The sequence below is a fragment of the Mastigoproctus giganteus genome, chromosome 10 (genome assembly GCF_048544385.1).
Source record: "Mastigoproctus giganteus isolate SK-2022 chromosome 10, ASM4854438v1, whole genome shotgun sequence".
NCBI lineage: Eukaryota > Metazoa > Arthropoda > Arachnida > Uropygi > Thelyphonidae > Mastigoproctus > Mastigoproctus giganteus.
In genome coordinates, this window is record NC_143584.1 from 139,746,304 (window position 1) to 139,770,592 (window position 24,289).

At 36.4% G+C, this 24,289-nt stretch overlaps 1 protein-coding gene across 1 annotated transcript in view; it reads left to right on the forward strand.

Annotated features, from left to right (window-relative positions):
- LOC150079318 (uncharacterized) overlaps positions 1-23,220 on the forward strand; it is a 211,685-nt gene extending 188,465 nt beyond the window's left edge. Inside the window, exons 11-12 of the mRNA XM_090383031.1 lie at positions 18,061-18,241; positions 23,124-23,220. Of these exons, the coding sequence (XP_090239157.1) occupies positions 18,061-18,241; positions 23,124-23,146 (204 nt within the window). The 3' untranslated portion in view covers positions 23,147-23,220. The remainder of the gene's footprint in view (positions 1-18,060; positions 18,242-23,123) is intronic.
- Positions 23,221-24,289: the final 1,069 nt, after the last annotated feature.

Genomic DNA, 24,289 nt, shown 5'->3' on the forward strand with positions numbered 1-24,289 from the left:
ATTCTTTTTGTATTTTTATATATATATAAGTACTTGGAGTTCCACAGGGTTTGTAAGCAGTCTATTAATTATAGAGCAAGAATAAAATGTCACAAACAATCTTATGAATCTAGCTGCAACTTCTACCCTCATTGGTATGACTGTTTAATATGTTCCCTAAATATACAAAGTTGTGTAACACATCTCTGCAGTGCATTATAGCAACAGTTGCTGATACACCAACAAACTCAACAATGACATCTCTGCAGAGTTCACCTCAAAAATTCTGAAATAAATAGCTTGTAGGCTTCATACAGAGGATCACAATGGCAGCAGGCCAATTTTGTTATATTGGCTCATCTTGAGGACTATTTTTACATAACTTTCCATTTTAAATATTCCTTCATTCTCCTCCATAGCTCCCACTTTAAATTATTTGACTGTTTCCTTGTTTCTGTTTCTCCTACAAAGAAATTAAACCTAAAACCATTATAATTTAGCCTTAATTTGTCTGAATTAGTAATTTAGATTTATTTCTATAAGTTTGTTATACAAGTTAATCCAACTATTATAATAGAAAAGTTTTTTTTGTTTTTTTTTTGTGACTGACTTCAAGATGTCTGTATTCTTCTAATTACCAGTACATATATTGTGTAATAATTGTAAATCAACAAACAGTTTAGAATTTAAAAATAGTGTTAGAGTGAATGATGATGTGGAAGCAAGCAAAAACAAAGTAAAACTTAATATTAACACTATTATAGACTAGGTTATGACTGAAAGAAATAAGATACAAACACTCGTAAGTAGCTGATGAAGAGGGGCTAAAAATCACAAAAGGATAATCATCTTAAATGTTCTAATATAATTGTCACCAACTGTAATTATCCCTTCTGCACTATGCATCTCTGATTTTTAGAGGGGTTTAGTGTTGTTGCAGCTTTATTCCTGTTTTAAAAAAATGCTTATACTCATGTTGCAAAAAAAACAAACAAACAAAAAAAAAAAACCTGTTTTAAATACAGGCAGCCTCCATATAACATGGTACTTCTACAACACAGTTTGAGAATTGCTGCAATCCTCACACAACACGGTACTTATATAACATGGTTTTGCTCTAACACAGTTTGAGAATTGCAGGAAATTTTGCATAACATGGTAATTTTGAGCTTTTGTTTATTTTGTTAGATGTAACTTTCAATGTTTCCATTCCTTTTTGTGAATCCCTGCTGTTGACTGGCTAGTCGTTAGCCTTTGTGATAGTTTTCTAAAGCACATTTCTGGAGGTCACTATGAAAAATGGTAGTGACCGCCAGAAAACAATAAAAACGATTTGCAGTTTCCTGTTCATTAGTCTTTTCTGTTAGTGTAATCAATTATAAATGGGTAGTAAACTTGATATTCTTGCATTTGCTATAGTACTGATAGCTGGAATTCTGAGTTTTCACATTATTATGATGAAATATTCAATCATATAAAAAAAACATAAATGTTCAGAAACTCATTACTCTGTATCTCTCTCTCTTGTGCATATTGTGTTTGAAACTTGTGTGCCCCATGTTCTATGTTATTAATTGCTTATCATTTTTACTGTTTTAAGTTTTACAACCAAAAAAAAGTCAGTGAATAGAAATATCAATTAGTTAGTATGTACATATTAATTAAGCTATGTATGTAATTGTAAATTTATTTTTATTTTGCCAACTGGAAAATATTCTTCCGATTTTCATGTATCATTTAACTTTGTTAATTGGTAAGGTAATAAAGTTAAATTTGTGCTTTTTATCTAAGCGGGTGTCCGCTGTATTTTATTGGAAGATCCCTGATTATGTTCTGTGCTATTAAACTTGTGCTTGTTTGAGACCATAAAAAATTGACAAAATTTACTTTGAAGCGTGCAGATTGTGATAGAGAAGAAGGTACTCGAAATCTAGATGCTGCAGAAGAGATTGTGCTTAGCAGCATTGAAGAGGAGGAAAATTAAATGAACATACATTATCTGACATATAAACATCAGTTTGTAAGATAAGACGTTCGTTCAGTTATTACTAATTACGTTACTACTATAAAAATAAAGTTAAAATATTAAGTTATTACTACTTACTATTACTTAAAATATTAAGTTATTAAAAAAAATGGTGTATTTTTGTTAGCTTTTGGAATGTAACCCCCCCTCCCATTTTTGTACTAGTTCATAGTCCCATATAACACGGTTTGCATTACACGAGATTTTGTAGGAACCAAACTACCGCGTCATATGAGGGTTACTGTACTTCAAATGCTTTACAGATACACCCCTATTTTATGATATTCTTTAGGAGAGGTGGGAGAGGGAAATTGTTTAGATAACTGTATGTAACCTGAATCACTGAGGATACCTTAAGGGTTAAGAGAAACTGTTAGTTGGTTGTGGGGGAGGGGAAGGGTAATATAGATCAGCATTTATCTGATGATACTCACCTCAAGAATTCTTGTTTGTTGCTGAAACGGCCGATGTTAAGATGTTCTGAGGGTAGCAATATTTCAAATGATTGGGAAGATACAGCTAGGGCAACAAACATAAATAACTTCAAGGGGTGTCAGGGTAGTAAATTATAGAAGAATACTTAACTGTGTCTACAGTAATGTCATTCAATAAAATGGCTGAATTTGAACTTGTTTGTTGCTGCAACGGCCGATGTTAAGATGTTCTGAGAGTAGCAATATTTCAAATGATTGGGAAGATACAGCTAGGGCAACAAACTTAAATAACTTCAAGGGGTGTCAGGGTAGTAAATTATAGAAGAATACTTAACTATGTCTACAGTAATGTCATTCAATAAAATGGCTGAATTTGAACTACTGGTTAGGTTGTCGTTATTTGGTTTTTAGGAGCATTAGCAACTAAGGCCATATTGCTGCGGGGATATGTGGTGGTTATTCCCTGACCTTTCCGCATACTCCATATTTGGTGGTCACTGGCTTGAACCCCGGTCTAATCAAGAAGCGTGTGCTATGCACTGCTGCTCCTGCCCACCTGGCTACGGAGGTGCCTCCTGGATAGGACAATTAATGGTGACATGATAGGGCTAACAGAAATATGGTGCCACCCAGAAATTGAGAATGATGAGTTTCACTATGGTATATATATATATATATATATATATATATATATATATAATGTATTTAGGAAAGATAAGGAAGATAGAATGGATGGTGGGATCATGCTTCTTATCAAAAGCAGACTGAGCATGAAAAATGCTTTTGCTGAGTCTGAAGTTTTACGTTTGCAAGAATTGAATCTGTGTGGTGTGAGTTGGGTGAAAGTAAAGGTATAATGAGAGTGGGAATAATCTGCAGACCAGAAGATTGTTAAGAGCATTAAGAGAGTCTCTACCTGCAGATGGAATGGGCAAGCAAGTGTGGATGTCTTATTATCCCATTTATTTTAATCAATCTGCCCCAGATTGATTGAAATAAATGGGAAGGGAAACTCACCATGGGGAAAAATTTTTTTAAAAATAAACTGGATGATTATTTGTACCAGCATGTTTAGACAAAATACTAGGGGTGAGAATATTTGTGACATCATCATTACTCACGAATCAGATGACATTACAGGGCACAAAGTGCAGAAACAGTTTTCAAGTAATGATCACACAGTCATCAGTTGTCAGATGTTGCAGTAGTTAAAAGTAAAGGCATGAATTTTAATTTCAGAAGGGGGGGTGTTGTCAGTTTAAGATGCTGTATGGCAATTTATCAATTGGATGTACTGCAGAGTGAGGGCGAATACAGTTTAACTATAGAATACCTTTAAAGAAAAAAATCACAGAAGCCATGAATGCATACATATCATTAAGAAAATATTGCAGAAGAATGTCAAAATAGATGAATACAAAGCTGGCTGGTCAAATAGAGCAGACAAAGCATGGGATAGTTACAGATGAAAAGTACTGAAGCTTACAACAGGTACATTAGTCTGTAATAATACCACAAATAAGGTTAGGGAGACCAAGGATATGTATGAGAAAGCACTGACTAAGAGATCAAAGAATGGGGACAAGGAATTTTTAATGTGTATGAATACAACAAAGAAGAAATTGAATCAGATCAGACCTTTGTGCACTGGGTGTGGGGAAAGTCTTAGATAATCCAGTTGTTGCAGATGAATCGAATAGGTACTTTGCATCTGTCTTTACTGATGAAAGACCCTTCATGCTGAGAAGAGACTGAGTGAGCGAGTCACAGCTATATGAAGTTAGTGATTTTGAAATTACTGACGACTGTAAATAAAAAAATTCAAAAAAACTTTTGAGAATAAAGGCAAGGTGGGTCCAAAAGTTGATGGCATATACCCTGTAGTATTGAGACCACTGAGGTTAATTATGAGGACATCTTTGGACTCGGCGCCTCCGTAGCCAGGTGGGAAGGAGCAGCAGTGCGTACATTAGACCGGGTTCGATTAGACCTTCTTGATTAGACCGGGGTTCGAGCCCGTCACCACCAAATATGGAGGATGCGGAAAGGTCAGGGAATGACCACCGCATATCCCGGAGCAATATGGCCTTAGTTGCAAATGCTCCTAAAAACCAAATAACATCTTTGGACTCAGAGGACATTCTTTCGGATTGCAGAAGTGCCAATGTATCACCAATACATAAAGGTGGTTCTAAGAGCAAAATTGGTAACTATAGACTGATTAGTCTGACGTGCAGGAAAAATCTTAGAGGCAATGATTAAAAGTGTAATTCAGGGACATTTAGATAAATATGGCATTCTGAATAGCACATTATATCGTTTTGTTAAGGGAAAATTATGTTTAACTAACTTGGTGGGCTATTTTGGCATAGTTACTCATGAGCTGGATGTAAGGAACAATTTTGGCATAGTTATATTTGGATTTTAGCAAGGCATTTTGACTCTATCCCTCATTAGAAGTTACTGTATGAGCTTGAACAGGTTGGCTTACTTAGCATTAGCATTAGTAGAGGCATATGATGCAAGAAAGCGAGCTTATGTAGCATTAGCCAAAAAAAAAAAAAAAAAAACCACTTCCATTTCACATCCCTCCATTTGTTTGAAATACCTGTCCAGCTGAGCCTTAAATTTATTTAGGCTATCAACTTCCACAACAAGGGATGGAAGTCTGTTCCACCAATCAACTACCCGCTGACTAAAGGCAAATTTCCGCACATCAATCCTACGTCTGTCTTTCCTCAATCTGAATTTATGCCCTCTCTTATTGTTGTTATTGTTATTTGGTTTTTAGGAGCATTAGCAACTAAGGCCATATTGCTCCGGGATATGTGGTGGTCATTCCCTGACTGCATCCTCCGTATTTGGTGGTGATGGGCTCAAACCCCGGTCTAATCAAGAAGCGTGTGCTACACACTGCTGCTCCTTCCCACCTGGCTATGGAGGCACCCTTATGCCCTCTCAGGTGATTATTCTGAGCAAGAGAAAGAATCTTGGCATTGAACATGCTCAAACAATTCAAGCCTTTATATATCTCTATCAGATCACCTCGCCGGTGACTAGTCTCCAGACACTGTAATTTGCAAAACTTAAGCCTTTCTTCGTAAGAGCAGCCCTTTGTTCCATTCACTAATCTTGTTGCCCTTGCCCTTCTCCGTACTCGTTCCAGCAGCTCTACATCCTTCTTGAAATGAGGCCTCCAGACCTGTATACAGTACACAAGGTGTGGCCTGACCATTGCCTTATACAAGGGAATAATCACCTCCTTATCCCTGCTAGAAAAATTCCTGTATATTATTCACAAGACACCATGAGCTACTCTTGCAGCCAGTCTGCACTGCTCAGAGAACTTCATATCTGCCTGCACAATTACCCCCAGGTCCTTTTCATTCTCTACCACTGTCAGTGTAGTACCACAGAGTTGATATGTTGCTCTGGGATTGCTGTTTCCCATATGTAGTACTTTACATTTGTCAATGTTAAACTTCATTTGCCACCTCTCAGCCCATCTGTTCAACCTTTCCAGATCCTGTTGCAGCAGCATAGCATCAGTAGTGTCCTTAACAACCCTGCCAACCTTTGTATCTTCTGCAAACTTTGGACATTAAGCTTGATATACCATCATCAATATCATTTATAAATACAGAAAACAATAATGGATCCAACACTGAACCCTGAGGGACTCCACTAATAACATTAGTCCACGATGAGCAGTGTCCATTGATTACCACTCTCTGTCTTCTCCCACAACCATCCCTTTATCCATAGCAGCAATTTGCCTCCAGTGCCACACTGCTCCAATTTGTGCAGCAATCTTCCATGTGCAACAGTATCAAAAGCCTTTCTAAGATCCAAATATATAACATCAAAGCTATTCCCTGCATCCAGTTATTTTGTGACTGCATCATAGTATCCAATCAAATTGGTCAGGCAAGAATTTCCCTTAACAAAACCATGCTGTGTCCGAGCTATAACTGAAGTCTTGTCTAGATGATCCTGCAGTGCTTCTTTAACCAGTGCCCCCATTAATATTCCTGGAACAGAAGTTAAACTCACAGGTCTATAATTACTTGTGTCAGCCTTTGATCCTCCTTTGTGAATTGGGGTCACATTTGCACATCTCCAGTCTATGGGTACCTCCCCTGAGTCCAAGGAAGCTCCCATAATTATGGCTAAGGGTTTGCTTACTTCCTTTGCTGCCTCCTTTAATATAACTGGATACATCCCATCCACCACAGGTGCCTTTCTTGTGTTTATCTTCAACAATTTCTCCTCCATTTTACTCTCAGTTATTACAAGATTACTGCCAGAGTTGAAAACACCTCTGGCATTCCCCTCACTGAATAACTCCTCATGTGTGAATACCGATGCAAAATATTCATTTAGTTTGTTAGCTACCTGAGCAGGATCATCAACAGTTGAACCATCGATATCAAGTGGACCAATCTGATTCATCCCCTTCCTTCTAGAGTTTACATAAGTAAAGAACTCTTTGCTGTTTTTCTTTGTATCCTTTGCCAAAGATTTCTCATAATCTGCCTTCGCCTGCCTAACCGCCTTTGTAACTTGGTTACAGATCAGCTTATATCTATCATAGGCTTCTGTGTCACATGTTAATTTATATGTATCCCATGCATTTTTCTTCTCTGCCATATATCTCATTAGTTCATTTGACATTCATTTAGGCCTAAACCTTCTTGAACAGTATTTCTTAGTTGCTATGTAATGCCTAGTAGCTTCCAAGATAAGTTCTTTGAATGCTTCCTATTTTGAGTTTGCATCATCAGTTGGTCACACTGTATAGAATTTAGATACTGTCTCAGACCATCGTAGTCACCTTTATGAAAGCAAAAACCCTTCCCTTTATCCCTGATGGTAGTTCCTCTTTGAGTAAATCCCACTTCAGCACACTGTGATCACTGCCACCTAGTGGTTCCTTTATCTGCAGATTCTTAATACATGAAGAATCATTACTGATAATCAGATCAAGAGTATTACTCCTTCTAGTTACCTCCCGAACATGCTGATGAAGAAAACAATCATCCAATAAATTCACAAAAGCGTTGCTAGTGTGTATGTGACCAACCCACAAATTCCAGTCAATATCTGGGAAATTAAAATCCTCCATTATAAGACTCTCTGATTTACTGGCCCACTCTATTTCCATGTACAATTTCTTATTATACTCATCTGAGTCATTAGGCCTATAGCACACTCCTACTCTCAATTTTGATCTCCCAATGCTTATGTCACACCAATCTGACTCGACACTGCACTGTCCAGCGATGTCGACTGGCTTCACTTCCTTGGCTTTTGTGTGTTTCTTAATTAATAGCATAACCCCTTCCTCCCTTCCTATCCTGTTTATCCTTTCTGTACACATTGTACACCCCAAATTTCAGTTCTGCATTCTTTATATCTGTGTGACACCACGTCTCTGATATCCGAACAATATCTGCCTTTGATGTTTTGAGCAATACCTCAAATTCATCTAATTTATTTACCAAACTCCTAGCATTGGTGTACATGCAGGTATACATGCACCTGTTCCTATTCTTAGCTACCCTAACATAACCCATGTGTTTACTTGTATCACAATGACTCCCAGCAGTCTCTGAAATATCCTGCATCTTGTTTTCCAGGCTGCCACTCATTTCAATAGAAGCAGTGCAAGAATCACTTTCACCTCTGCTAGTGGCTACTGTTAATCTATTGGTCCTTGTATCCCCCTCCCCAAGACTTAGAAACTTGAAAGATTCTAAGATGGATTGCTGAGTGGCTGCAGGGCAGAATGTTGTGATTAATGGATATGCTTTAGATTGGTGTAACATCAGGAATGGCATCCCTAAAAGACTGGTTCTTGGACCACTGTTTCTCATTTTCATAAATGACATTGACAAAGGGACAGAAGGTGTGATGTCCAAATACATCACACCTTCTCTAGCCATCTCAGACTTCAGAGATGGTCAGATAAATGGCAGCTATGTTTTAATGCTGCCAAATGCAAGGTCTTACTCTTGGGAAATAGCATGAATGGTTAGAGGTTTATGTTACTGTTTTCAAGCAGCTGATGAAGCATTTAGCCTAGTAAAATGAAATGGAACACAGAGTGAGAAACAAAACAAAATTAATTAAACCATTGGGCATGCTTTTCTGCTGTATTTAGCATTTTACTGTATGTAGAAGGTTGGAAAACACTTTCAAAAACTGGACACACCCTGTTCCCCTTCTTGAGAATAATGAACTCTAGTCTATAACTGAAAACTGAATTCCCCCTTCTTTCCTGCACTTATAAATATTGTGTGATTTTACTCACATCTTCTAGGACTGAATGGAATTCTCTAGTGGCTTTCTACAGCTTAAAAAAATGCTTTGTTCATTTGCCACTGACTGGTGTCATCAATTCAATCGAGAGGTCAGAAAATAATGGACAAACTTTGTGAAGCTTTCCCCAGAACTTGACAGTACTCCTCATCTTAATACAGAAGAGTTTTGTAGTAGTGATGGGTCAATTTGGTGCATTGTTTAGCTTCCACTTCTATAATTGGACCTGTGGATCATGGCATCATCATGACCTGCAAGAGACTGTACAAGAAACTGCACTTTTAAATGAAGTTATGATATTGGGGATTGCAGGGCTGGCTTCAGGATCGATCAATTGAGCACTGTGGCCACACAGGGTGCCAAAATTTAGGGGATCAAAATGCCCTGCAAATTCACTGATTTGCTAGCTATAAATCTCAAGTCGTGATGTGAAGTCAATCTTACATTTCGATCCAAGCAATTTGGAAGAGTTTGGATTTCTGTTATCGTGCATTTGAATGAGTAAATATATTTGATTCAATTGGGGCTCTAATACAGTGTTTCTTTTTTTAAAATAAAAAAGTAAGTATTTTTCAGTCAATAGTAAAAATATAATGCATAAACTTAATAGGAAGTTGGAGAGGGTGCACCAAAAATTCTCGCGCAGGGTGCTAATACACCTGAGGCCAGTTCTGGGAGACTGAAGCTGATGGTACAAAAAGGAAGAGAACATTTCAAAACAACACAAAAAAAAAAAAAAAAAAATTTGAAAGGGTTGGTGTATAAACTGCAGAATTATCACTAGTAGAGGCTTATGATGCAAGCTTATATAGCATCAGCAAAAAAAAAAAAAAACCCTTCCCGTTTCACCCATCTATTCACTCCAAAAGTTTGTCTAGTTCAGCCTTGAATTTAAGCTTTCAACTTCCACAATGACAGATGGAAGTTTGTTCCAGCAACCATCACCTGCTAGCTATAAGTAAATTTCTGCATATCTATTCTCCAGCTATCTTTCCTCAGTTTGAATTTATATCCCCTCAGGTTTGTAATCTGAGAAAGAGGAAGAATTCCATCAGCATTGAGCTTGCTAAAACCATTCAAGGCCTTGTACACCTCAATCAGATCACCTCGCAGGTGCCTAGTCTCCAACGCTGCAATTTGCAGAACTTAAGCCTATCTTGGTAACGGCAACCCTTTGTTCCACTCACTAATCCTGTTGCCCTTCTCTGTACTCGTTCTAGTAGCTCAACATTTCCTAAAATGAGGCCTCCAGACCTGGATGCAGTACTCAAGGTGTGGCCTGACCATTGCCTTGCACAAGGGGATAATCACCTCCTTATTCCCTACTAACAAAATTCCTATATATCATTGACAAGACCCCATGAACTATCCTTGCAGTCTGTGTGCACTGTTCAGAAAACCTCATATCTGACTGTACAATTACCCCCAGGCCTTCTTCATTCTCCACTACCCTGAGTGTAGTACCACACTGTTTGTATGTTATTCTAGGGTTACTGCTACCCATATGCAGTACTTTGCATTTGTCAATGTTAAAGTTCAGTTGTTATGGTTTATAGTTTAATTAAGAAGTTTAACAAGTGGCTAAAACAAGCTGTTGTTTTGAAGTGAAACTTTTGAGTGTTTTGAGACTACAATCACCACTGTATTGTTGGAAGGGGAAAAAGAGTGCAACAGTTCAGGATAAGAGAGTGAATGGGCCTGTTGTACTGGAATCCATAGATATACAAATAATAATGCATATAGCCAGAGAAATATTTTAATTGACTTTGGAGCTTTTGAGATTGAATGTGCCTCTTTATCAACAAATGGAAACTTTACAGTTAAATTATTTAACGGACACAGAGTTGTGCGTGCAGTTGAGCCGTGCGAGGGCACGAGGTAGGCCATTCAATCATTAAACTGGTGATCATTGTTGTTGCATGGACATGTAGTTTTGCCTCCAGCACTTATTTAGACTTAAAACAGTTTCCTCTGGAATGGGGGACACCTCCATAGCCAGGTGGGAAGGAGCAGCAGTGCGTAGCACACGCTTCTTGATTAGACCGGGGTTCGAGCCTGTCACCACCAAATATGGAGGATGTGGAAAGGTCAGGGAATGACCACCGCATATTCTCAGAGCAATATGGCCTTAGTCGCTAATGCTCCTTTTGTCACATTTACTAATCTTTCCATGATTAGTAAATTATCTGGGGTTTTCAATTATTGAGAAAAAAATATATTCCTCACTTACATGGATAATCAGGAATTTATTGTACTCTGGAAAAATTGATCCTGAATATACTAGCATGAAAATGATATGAGCTACAAAATCAAGCTTATAGGGATCCGTCTTGAGGAAAACTGATTTTTGTCAACCAGGTCAGGACTTTGGCCCATCTGGTACAGTCCTAACCTGAATTCTATGAAACACCCTTATAAAGCTAGAATTCCAGATAATGGTATGGCCAATATGCTTTCAGCAGCTGACAGTTGCCAAAAAAAAAAAAAAAAAAAAAAAGTAGTAGTAGTAGTAGTGGCATGTGATGCAAGAAAGCAAATGTATGAGCTTATGCAGCATCAGCCAAAAAAAAAAAATCGCACCATTCCCTCCAAATGCCTGTCCAGTTCCTCCTTAAATTTATTCAACCTATCAACTTCCACAACGGCAGATGGAAGTTTGTTCCAGCAATTAACCAGCCAAGGCTAAAGGCAAATTTCTGCACATCTATTCTACATCTGTCTTTTCTTAATTTGAATTTATGCCCCCTTAGGTTTATAATCTGAACAAGTGGAAGGATCCCATCAGAATTCAGCGTACCCATTCAAGGCCTTATATACCTCAATCAGATCACCGCGCAGGTGCCTAGTCTCCAGCCACTGCAATTTGCAGAACTTAAGCCTCTCTTGGTAAGAGGATCCCTTCATTCCCCTCACCAATCTTGTTGCCCTTCTCTGTACACGCTCAAGTAAGTCTACATCCTTCCTAAAATGAGGCCTCCAGACCTGTACGCAGTACTCAAGGCGTGGCCTGACCATTGCCTTATACAGAGGGATAATCACCTCCTTTTCCCTGCTAGCAAAATTCCTATATATCATTGACAAAACCCCATGACCTGCCCTGGCAGCCTGTCTGCACTGCTCAGAAAACTTCATATCTGCTGCACAATTACTCCCAGGTCTTTTTCATTTTCTACCACCTTAACAGGTGGTACGTTTCTCTGGGGTTACTTCTACCCATATGTAGTAATTTGCATTTGTCAAGTTTAAACTTCAGTTGCCACTTCTTAGCCCATATGCCCAAATTATCTAGATCCTGTTGCAGTAGCACACTGCCATTACTGTCATTAACAACCCTGCCAACCTTTGTATCATCTGCAAACTTCGACATTAAGCCTGATATACCTTCATCAATATCATTGATAAATATACAAAATAACAGTGGACCTAACACCGAACCCTGTGGGACTCCACTAATAACTTTAGTCCAAGAAGAGCAGCACCCATTGATTACCACCCTCTGTCTTCTCCCACTTAACCATCCTTTTATCCATTGTAGCAACTTACCCTTAATACCATTCTGCTCCAATTTGTACAATAGTCTTCCATGCGCAACAGTGTCAAAAGCTTTCCTGAAATCCAAATATACAAAATTTGTATGATATCAAAATTATTTTTTGCATCCAGTTCCTTTGTAACCACATCATAATATCCTATCAAATTTGTCAGACAAGACTTTCCCTTAACAAACCCATGCTGTGTCTGAATTATTGCTGCAGTCTTGTTTAGGTGATCCTGCAATGCATCTTTAACCAGCGAATAACCTCCATTATTTTACCCGGAACAGAAGTTAAACTAACTGGTCAGAGCAAGTAGAGCAAGATAGCTGATTAGTATTGTGAATTGTAAATATACAGTATTAATTGGTCGGAATTACAGCAGTCATTAAGGTCAAGGTCGGGCTTACTCATTAGTTTAGTCAATAAACATCTGTTTTCTTGAATAGCTATCAAAAACAAACAACTTTTGAGCATATGCATATGTATTTATGTGCCAACAAGCCACTACTTGCTAGTACTAGTTTATTGGTATGTAACTTATCTACTCTAAGTTTTCACCTTCCAAGGATTGCAATGGTTCCTTAATGATTAATTTCTGTGATATATGCTTCTCATTGGTTGCTCCCATTCAGGATTGACAGCTACTACAGACATGCAAACCAAACTTTTTTTTTTTTTTTTTTTTTAATTTAGAATGTAATGTCATCAGCAGGTTCATTAAATGCATTTTTGAATTCAGGATTTTCTTTTCCAAATTTTGCTAATCTGACACAACATAATGAAGCAATTGCACAGTTTGGCTTGAATATAAAATAAGAAAGGTGTTTTTTTTTTTTTTTTTTTTACACCTAAAAGAAGATACTATGCTCACTCAGTGGTGTAACATTTAGTAAATGAACAAACATTACATTGATATTCTTGCAAGCAGTCAAAGTGGTGGGGTTATGTGTAGTACAATCACTTTCCAACCTGATCGTGCATGTATTTCTCAGTTAGTATTAATATTAGCGAATGATGAAAGAAAGAAAGCTTATACCAGATCACTCCAAAAAAAAAAAAAAAAAATCCAACATCACCCATCCATCCCCTCCAACAGTTTTCTATCCTGGATTTATTCATACCACTGATATTCACAACAGCAGATGGAAGTTTGTTCCAACAATCAACTATTCGCTGGTTGTATGCAAACTTCTGCATATTTATCCTGTAACCATCTTTCTTCAATTTAATTTTTATCCCCCCTCTTGTGTGTAGTCTGAATAAGGGGAAGAGTGACATAAGAAAGTAAATTTGGAACATAAAGCTTGCAATTCAGACATATATTAAGCAAACTTGCTGAAGTGACAGCATAATTTTTTTTTAAATCTTTAAACCAAAAGAAAATTAAAACATCTGCATAACATCCACTTTGACAGTAACCACAGTCCTGATTAGGAGCAAACAGTGAGAAATATACATTGTGGAAATTAATGATCAAGAACTTAGTTTGATATTTATCATTTGTTAAGCTACCTCATAGTAACTTGGGTTCCATAATAATAATAAAAAAAAAAGTATGAAAAGTGGCTGGACACTTCAGATATGTCTTGACATTCAAAACATTGTATATATTATTGATTATCAAAAAGGCCTCAAATGCAAATATAATATATAACATATATCAATCAATTTGGCCCTAGAGAGATTGGGCAAGGTTCATGGGGTAGAATTTTTCTTAATGTGTTCTGTGCTTGTTAACAGGGGAGAGAGATTGTTTCTACAGGGATAGGATACACTTAAATAGAAAAGGTGCAAGGATATTTGCTGATGCTATCAAGCCAATGTTAGGTGGGTTGGAAAATTGCACACTTGGGGGGGGGGGGCATTCACAGACTAATTGATTAACAGTAGGCAGAGGTGGAAGTGATTCTTCCACTGCTCCTGTTGGAATGAGCAGCAGCCTGGAAAACAAGTTGCTGGCAATTTTAAGAACTGCTGGGAGTCATTGTGAAACAAGTAAATACATGGGCTGTGTTAGGGTAACTAAGGGTAAGAACAGGTGCATGTATACTTGCATGTACACCAATGCTAGGAGTAGAGTAAATAAACTTGTTGAATTTGAAATGCTGGTCAAGATATCAAAGGTGGATATTGGGATATCAGAGACTTAGTGTCATACAGATATAAGGAATGCAGAATTGGAATCAATGTATACAAAAAGGATAGGAAGGGAGGAGGGGTTACGCTGTTAGTTAAGCACATAAAATCTAAGACAGTGCATCCAGTTGACATTGGTGGACAGTGCAATGTTGAGTCAGTTTGGTGTGAAATAAGCAATAGGAAAGCAAAATGAGGGGAGGAGTATGTTATATAGGACTAATGCCTCTGATGAGTATAATGAACAATGATACAAGGAAATAGTGGGCCAGTAAATCAGAATATCTTATAATGGGAGATTTTAACTTCCCAGATATTATTATTATTATTATTAATAATCATATGGTGCAAGGAAGCCTGAGGCTTATGCTGCACCAGAAAAAAAATTCCCAAGTTACCCTGCGTGTGAGAGAGAGAGAGAGAGAGAGAGAGAGAGAGAGAGAGAGAGAGAGAGAGAGAGAGAATCACCAAGAAAGAGAAGAATGATGATATCCAGCTCAGGACCCTGGGTGTGCCAAGCCCGTACTCACCAGATGTGAGCCCCCGGGGTTGAACTGGAACTTGTGGATTGTTCACTCGCACACCAGCAAGACTTTTGTGGATTAATTGGATAACTGTTTTCTACAGCAGCATGTACGTGAGGCAACCAGAGGGAGTAATATTCTTGATCTGATTACCAGCAGTGATTATACACGCATTAAGAATTTGCAGATAAAGGAACCACTAGGTGGTAGTGATCACAGTGTATTCATGTGGGATTTACTTAAATATGTAATTACCATCAGAGGGAAGGGTTTTCGCTTTTGTAAAGGTGAGTAAAGTGGTCTCAGACATTTTGTAAATTCTGTACAGTGGAACGAACTGCTGATGTTACCAACAACAAATTCTAAATGGGAAGCATTCAAGAAATTAATCTTGGAAGCTGCTAGGCTTTTCATGCCAACTAAGAAATACTGTTCAAAGTTTAGGCCAATAGATGTCAGATAAACTAATGAGATTTGTGGCAGAGAAGATAAATGCATGGAATGCATATAAATTATCAGGCGACACAGAAGGATATGGTAGATATAAGCTAGTCTATAATCAAGTCAAAAAAGAAGTGAAGGCAGGTGACGAGAAATCTTTGACAAAGGATGCAAAGAAAAACAGTAAAAACTTCTTTATTTATATAAAATCTAGAAGGAAAGGGATGAATCAGATTGGTCCACTTGATATTGATATTGCAACTGTTGATGATCCTGCTCAGATAGCTGGCAAACTGAATGAGTATTTTGCACCTACATTCACACGAGGAATTCTGTAGGAAATTGGAGGACAGAAGCTTATTAAACTCTAACAGGGAGCTAAATGATTTTGTAATAACTGAGAGTAAAGTGGAGGAGAAATTATTGAAGTTAAACATAAAAGAAATTATGTTTAACTTCAATAATTTCGTAAATTCAAATAATTTCAATAAATTATGTAAAAAAAAAAACATAAAAAAGGAACCTGGGGTGGATGGGATCTATCCAGTTATATTAAAGGAGGCAGCAAAGGAAGTAAGCAAACCCATAGCCATAATTGTAAGAGCATCCTTGGACTCAGAGAAGGTCCCCATAGACTGGGGTTGTTCAAATGTATCTCCAATTCACAAAGAAGTAACACAAGTAATTACAGACCTGTTAGTTTAACTTCTGTTCCAGGGAAAATAATGGTGTCACTGGTTAAAGAAGCATTGCAGAATCATCTAAACAAGACTGCAGTAATAATTCAGACATGGCATGGGTTTGTTAAGGGAAAGTCTTATCTGACCAATTTGATTACTATGATGTGGTCACAAAGGAACTGGATTCAAAAAATAATTTTATCTACTTGGATTTCAGGAAAGCTTTTGCTACTGTTGCACATGGAAGACTACTGTATAAAGTGGAAGAGTATGGCATTAAGGGCAAGTTCCTACAATGAATAAAACGTTGTTTCAGTGGAAGAAAACAGAGTGGTAATCAATGGACACTGCTATTCATAGACTAATGTTATTAGTGGAGTATCCCAGGGTTTGTTGTTGGGCCCATTGCTGTTTTCTATATTTATCAGTGATAATGATGAAAGTATTTCAGGCTTAATATCCAAGGTTGTAAATGACAGTACTGACAGCATGCTACTGCAACAGAATCTAGAAAAGTAGAGCAGATGGGCTGAGAGGTGGCAACCGAAGTTCAACATTGACAAATGCAAAGTACAGTATAAGGATAGCAGTAACCAAAGAGTAATGTATTAGCATTGTTGTACTACACTCAGGCTACTGGAGAATAAAAAAAAAAGACCTGGAGGTAATTGTGCAGTCAGATATGAAGTTTTCTGAGCAGTGCAGACAGTCTGCCAGAGCAGGTCATTGTGTCTTGTCAATGATTTACAGGAATTTTGCTAGCAGGGAAAGGAGGTGATTATTCCTTTATATAAGGCAATGGTCAGGCCAACTTGAGTACTGTATACAGGTCTGGAGGCCTCATTTTAGGAAGGATGTAGAGTTGCTAGAACAAGTACAGAGAAGGGCAACATGACTGGTGAGGGGAACAAATAGGTGCTTTTACTAAGAAAGGCTTCTGTAAATTGCAGCATCTGGAGACTAGGCACCCGCAAGGTGATCTGATTGAAGTGTATAAGGCCTTGAATGGTTTGAGCAGGCTCAATGCTAATGGGATATTTCCACTTGCTCAGATTACAAACTGAGGGGGCATAAACTCAAATTGAAGAAAGACAGTTGTAGAATAGATGGGGAAGTTTGCCTTTAGCCAGCAGATAGCTGATTGTTGGAATAAACTTCTATCAGTTGTGGAAGTTGATAGTTTAAATAAATTCAAGGAAGAAGTGGATGGACAAACATTTGGAGTAAATGAATGGGTGAAATGGGATTTTTTTTTTTTTTTTTTTTTTGCATCATATGCCTCTGCTAATGCTAATACATCAGCAAGTTATAAGAGAAATAATTATTATTGTCATAGTAGTCTTTATTTTAATTATTTCCAGATGGATATAAGTATATATTACAAAATATTTCACCACCTGTCTCATAAATGAGCTTAGCTTATCTAAAAACTACTTTCAACCAGTAAATTATAAATATAATAATCTGGCTATTAGAACATTTCAACATAATTACTTCCAGTTGTTTAATGCTCAAGTTCCTGTTGAAAGTTCTATAGCATCCTGGCAATACTAAGTTCCCCTTTGTACACTCTAGGAGCATGAGAGTACAGAAAATTATTTCCAGCATGTAGCCTTCTGTAATATAAGTTTATATCACATAACCCATTATTTCTACTTTTAACATTGGGTGAGGTTGCTTAATCTCCCCCATTCCAGTTGAGAAGTTTCTAGTGTCATTTCATTGTATTAATGAACCAAAGGTTCTTGCAATTTCCTTTGGGGTTTTTCTTATTCCTTTATTCATTTTATCCATTTTTAAAATGTTTTAAACTTATTATCATATTCTTCACCCTTAATGGATATATGATGAGTGTCGTAAACAAAGTAGGATCTATACTGTTAAATATTTAGTTGATTTTAATAATAAAACAGGAGTTTGTTATGAGTAATATAAGAAATTCCTAATGATTTAATTATGACTTTTTTTTTTTTTTTTTTTTAGGCACGTTCTGAAGTAATTGCTATATTTGCTCTTTGTGGTTTTTCAAACATTGCATCAATCGGTATTCAGCTGGGTGGTCTTGGTGTTATGATTCCAGAACGCAAATCTGACCTTGCTCAAGTTGCAGTACGAGCCTTAATTTCTGGATCAGCTGCTTGTTTTATGAGAGCATGTGTAGCAGGTAGGGGTGTGTGCATTCTTTGTGGAAGACAGCTTTTCCAAGAAAGATGCTGTACTTTTAACTGCCTTATTATTGAACTGTATTACTTACATTATTTATAGAAGAAAAGTGTGTAACTTAGTATTGTTAACATGATGCAAGAAGGCAAAGCTTATACAACCAACAAAAAAAAAAAAAAAAAAATTTGATATTAATATTAAATATTAACATTGCAAACTTTTTGGCAACAGTAATGTTAACAGCTATGAAAAGTTAGTCTTTACTACAGATTACTTTATTTGGGCTAAAAGGCTTTCATCAAACTTGATACGTTGTCAGAATTCTAGGAAATATTTCACAGTACAGGCAATTCCCATATAACACAGTACTTCTACAACACAGTTTCGCTCTAACACGAATAAATTGCAGAAATCCTCACACAACACTGTACTTAAATAACATGGTTTTGCTCTAACACGGTTAGAGAATTTTGTTAAACCTTGCATGACAGGGTATCGTTGAGCTTTTGTGCAGAGCAAACCCTGCTGTTATGTTGAATGCCGTTTTTCAACATTTCCACTCTTTTTAAATCCCCACTGTTGACTCGCTAGTCAAAAAAAAAATTGCCGAGAAATCCCTGAACTTTGAAAAAAATCTAGATTTCAAAGTTTTATTACTATTGGATAGCACACCAGGCCATCCAAAAGATTTAAGTCATCCACACATTGAAGTTATGTTCCTACTACCACCACAGTTGTACTAGGTTAATACAACTTCTTTCATTCAGCCATTAGATCAAGGCATTATATCCACCTTTAAGACTCATTACATCAGAAAATCATTACAGTGGCTATTGGAAAAAATTGATTATGAATCAACTGAAGTAATGGAGGCATGGAAACATTTTTCAATTGTGGACTGTATCAGAATCATAGCTTTATCACTGAAAGAAATAAAACTGTCAACAGGTGTGTTTTGGAAAAATGTATGGCCAGAGTCAGCTCATTCACGAAATATGGTTGAACTGGCAGAAAATGGAATCGGTGCGATAGTAGAACTTGCTACATCGGTAGAAGGGTTTGATGATATGACTATTGAAGCCCTTGTGGGTAGTACAGTTGACAGAATCGCCTTCCTCCCCACATTGGGTGGAAAATACCTGAGTTTGAATCCTGTCAATGAAGGGAGGAATTTTTATGGGTCTTTTTCACAATGTGGCTGAGTTGTAGTCAGGCTTGGGCTACAACTCAGCCACAAAACAGAAAATTTACCGGAGGACATGCAATTTATAGACAATATACACAGAATAACATGGCCTTAGTCACTGATGCCCCTTAAAAAAAAAAAAAAAAAAATTACTGATGATGTTCAAGAATTTCTGGTAGAAAAAGAGGCCGGTGAAGTGGATTTGGTGGAAATGGCATCAGATGTAAAACCAAATCAATTCAGAAGATTAATAGCGCAGATGAAAATTCTAAACTTCCAAATTTTACACTAAAAAGCATACGGGAAGGCATAAAGTTAGCCAATCAATTAGAATCTTATTTTTTGAATGCTGATCCTTGAATGAAAGGAGCCCAAAGTTCAAAAGGGAGCTTAAAAAATGCTTAGTTCCATACGATGAAATTCACAAAGATTTATCAAGCAAAATCAAACAAACCCAGATTACTCATTTTTTAAAGAGAGCAGAATATAAACAAAATGTAGAGTGGTGTATTTTTGTTAACATTTTATTAAAGAAATAGTGTATTTTTGGAATGTAACCCCCCTTTGCACTTTTTCTTAGTCCCATATAACACAATTTTGCACAACACAACATTTTATAGAAACCTAACTACCATGTTATACAAGGGTTGCCTGTACATGGAAGGTTGTTGTTGGGAGTGTGAAGAAATCTGGGTCAGAAGAAAACTGTACTCTACAATATAAAAAAATTACTAAACTATTTCCACACAAAATTCAGATGCAGTGAGTGAGATCTTAGGTATTGTAATAAAGATGTGAGCAAATCCTTTGGTGCTATGGTTCTGCCATTCTATAGAATCTGGATGATGACCCGGAAGTTATGTTTAAGTTCCGAAATGGTCCTTTTTTCCAATGGTAAAATTACCATACCTCCAGATCTACCACCACTGAGAAGGGAAGGGAGCTGAAGAGTTGGGAAGCCCAGTAGCTATGTGTTCTGGTGACTTTAGTGCAGAATGTATTCAGCCAGTAATAACAAAAAATTAAAGAAAGTTATAGATCTAATTTTCAAAATAAAGATTAATACCCTGCACCATGTCAAGACACACCCAGGTGCAAGCAAAATGGTGCTTCTATTTTCTAATTATGAGAAGGTTAATGTTCTTGCTTGCTAGTTTTTATGTTAACATAGCCCTGCAAGCATCAATTAAATAGTTTAATAAATAGTATGATTTAGTTTGATGATTACATCAAACTAAAACTATTTACCAGCATGTACAGTTCCAGTTTTAACAAAAGTGGCATGCATGACACTTGATAATTACAAAACTTTATTTTTTATTTCTGGGAAATAAAAAAAAAAAAAATTTAATTCTGCTTGTAGCACATCAGTACTAAAGGTGTTGCAATACTTGTTCAATGCAGTTCTTCAAAATTTTTAATGAAAAATTTGAAAGTTTTTAAAAATGTTCATATTACCTGCAAAAGGCATTACAGTAGAGGTTTCCCCCCCATACATCGCTGAGTCTTCTGTACTGGGCTGAGGCACACCTGTTTCTATTATTGATGACTCTTACTGGCATCTACAGAGAGTATCTGTGGGTGCTGAGTGGTGTTGAAAGAAGAGGGTAGATAGTGGGAGAAGTTTGGAATGGGGGTTTGGGTGGAGAAAGAGTAGAGTCAGAGAGGGGATGAAAGTAAGACGCATCCCCCCTGGAACAAGAAGAGAGAAGTTTTGAAAGCCATTGTTTGGAAATAAATAATTAAATTTAATTATGAAGTCAGCCCGAAAAGTTTTTATTCTGCTCTTTTCCATCTGTTTCCACAAATACTTAGCCAATTAAGTATCACAATGTGTACCTCCCTTCACTTTCCTGAAATTAAAACCTATTCTTTTGCCTTCAACAACAGCTACCTCTCTCTCTCTCCTCATCATGATCACTCCCTACTAATGGTTCCTATATTGTCAGCCCTATAATGTCATTTGGGTTGTGTGCGACTATCAGGTGTAGCATATTCTTGCCCCTAGTACTTTCCCTAACATAGTTATACAAATAACAATCATTCTATTGATTTAAAAATTTTGTTCCCCTAATGGGTTTCCCTCCTACTTGCTCCAGTCAATTAGATGAAATCACTAATAAGGCATTCACACTTTCTTGCTCATTCTGTTTGCATGTGGATTATTTTGTCATAATGTTCAATATTACAGTCTCTAGATTACTCCAACTCTCATTATAACTTTGCTTCTAACTAAATCACACCACACAGATTCTGTAGTAGCATGCATAACTCTTGAATGGGCGCCTCCGTAGCCAGGTGGGAAGGAGCAGCAGTGCGTAGCACACGCTTCTTGATTAGACCGGGGTTCGAGCCCGTCACCACCAAATACGGAGGATGCGGAAAGGTCAGGGAATGACTACCGCATATTCCCGGAGCAATATGGCCTTAGTTGCTAATGCTCCTAAAAACCAAATAACAAACAAACAACAAACAACTCTTGAATCTGGGAGAGCTTTTGTTACACTCTTTTCGTAAGAAGAATCACACCTATCTTCCTTAAATACACTATACATACCACAGTGAAACTCATTGTCCCCTATTTCCAGGTGGGTGGCATGTTTCCATTAGCCATATTATTTTAATTTTTAATTGTCCTAACCTGCAGTTTGAATTCAATCATTTTATTGATAACACTCCTAACATTTCTGTGTTTAAGTTATTTAAGCTCATTTCCCTAGTATCAATGTTGCGGTCCTTAAAACATCTTGCCATTATCAGCCATCGATTATCAATTTATAAATAATGTTTATACTTCTTTCTATTTTAAGAGAAAAAATTACAGGATACACTCTGAAAGTACAATACAGATTATATTGATATATTATATATATAAATATCAAAAAACTATACTATAATTATCTAAAATAATTAATTAATTATTATTAATAATAAATAAACAAACAATAAAATAATAAACCTAAATAATTTAATTATTGAGTCTTAATATGAATGATTGTAGTAAAGGGGGGGATTTAATAGGAAAAATTTGATTGCTACTCTTTATACTTTCTCATGGAAGAAGTGCTAGCTTTGCTAGAATAAAAAAATCAATTTAGCTTTTCAAAGAGTATGGAAGGTATTTTACATTGAAAACTAATAAGAATTGATCAATACAGCTAGAACCCTGTTTGTAGTTTCTATAAAAATTCCTATGTAAAGGAATTTTTAATATATTTTTTTTAAGACCAGAATAAACAATTTTGGGCTACAGCTTTTGGTAACTTGTATAAATATTAAAATACAATTCCTTGAATTTTGAAATGCACTTTTTCTATGCTAATTCAGACACAATCCAACAAACTTGTTAACAGTTTCACAGAATTGGAATATCTGATCCTGTATGCAGAGAGTAGAACCTAGCTAACTGAATTTCTCCATGACTTAGTGTTCTAAAGTTAAGAAAAAACAAAACTTGAAATTTAAAAGTACACCTCTTTTTAATAGAAATTATCTAACAAATTTTGTAAGGATGGGTAGACATAAAAGACTGAAGTCCAGAATGCTTAATCTTTCTGGTCTTAAGCTAAATCTAAAAAAACATTTTTACAGTTTGTACAAATTTTCAGAAATCCATTATCTTATTTTGTTGCTTTTTTTGTGTAATTTTAATTTCTACTGAAATTGTTCTTTTCTTTCTTTTCTGCTAAATTTATAGGTATGCTCTTGGATGAAGCCTAGTTTCCAGCTGCCTTTCATTTTTTGAACATCAGCCACCTTTTATTGTACAGAATTTATAGGTCAATAGATTTGTAGAAAATGAAGAAAATTTTTAAAATAAACTTTTTTTTATAAATAAGATTTTGAAATTTAGTTTATTTTTTCACTGCAAGAGATTTAAATGATAATATCGAATCATCTTTGGTAAATTGAAAAAAAAATTCATTTAAGCAAAACAAAAACTTCTTTTTTTTTTTTTAATTTTATAAATTATTTTATTTAGGACAAGATATGGACATTCAAATCATCAACAACAGAATAGATGAAAATATTAAAATAATGTGAGCATTGTTTATTGAGGTAAACAATGCTCACATTACTTTGAAACAATTGTGAAAAGTGAACTGATTTTTTGTATGCTAATGATGTGTTTTTTTTTTTTTTTTTTTTTTTAATCAAAATGTGCACAGAAACTCTACAAAATTGTTCTACATCTGTTAATATTATAACAAAAAGTGAATGTGACTATGTTTTGAACTTAAACAAGATCAAATGAACCAGATTTCTTGTCAATAATTATAAGAAATGAAATAAATTGCAGGTGCAATTCAGAAAAAAAAAAAAAAAAAATACAGTAGTGATGCAAGAAAGCAAGTGTTATGAGCTTATGCAGCATCAGCCAAAAAAAAAAAAAAAAAAAAATTTACAAAACAATTCTCTCCAAATATTTGTCCAGTTCCTCCTTAAATTTATTTAACCTATCAACTTCCACAATGACAGAAGGAAGTTTGTTCCAGCAATTAACCACCCACTGGCTAAAGGCAAATTTCTGCACATATGTTCTACGTCTGTCTTTTCTTAATTTGAATTTATGCATCCTTAGGTTTGTAATCTAAACAAGTGGAAGAATCCCATCAGAATTCAGTATGCTCAACCCATTCAAGGCCTTATACACCTCAATCAGATCACCTCGCAGGTGCCTAGTGACCTGAGTTCTCCAGCCACTGAGAACTTAAGCCTCTCTTGGTAAGAGGAACCCTTCATTCCCCCTCACCAATCTTGTTGCCCTTCTCTGTACATGCTCAAGCAAATCTACATCCTTCCTAAAATGAGACCTCCAGACCTGTACGCAGTACTCAAGGAGTGGCCTGACCTGACCATTGC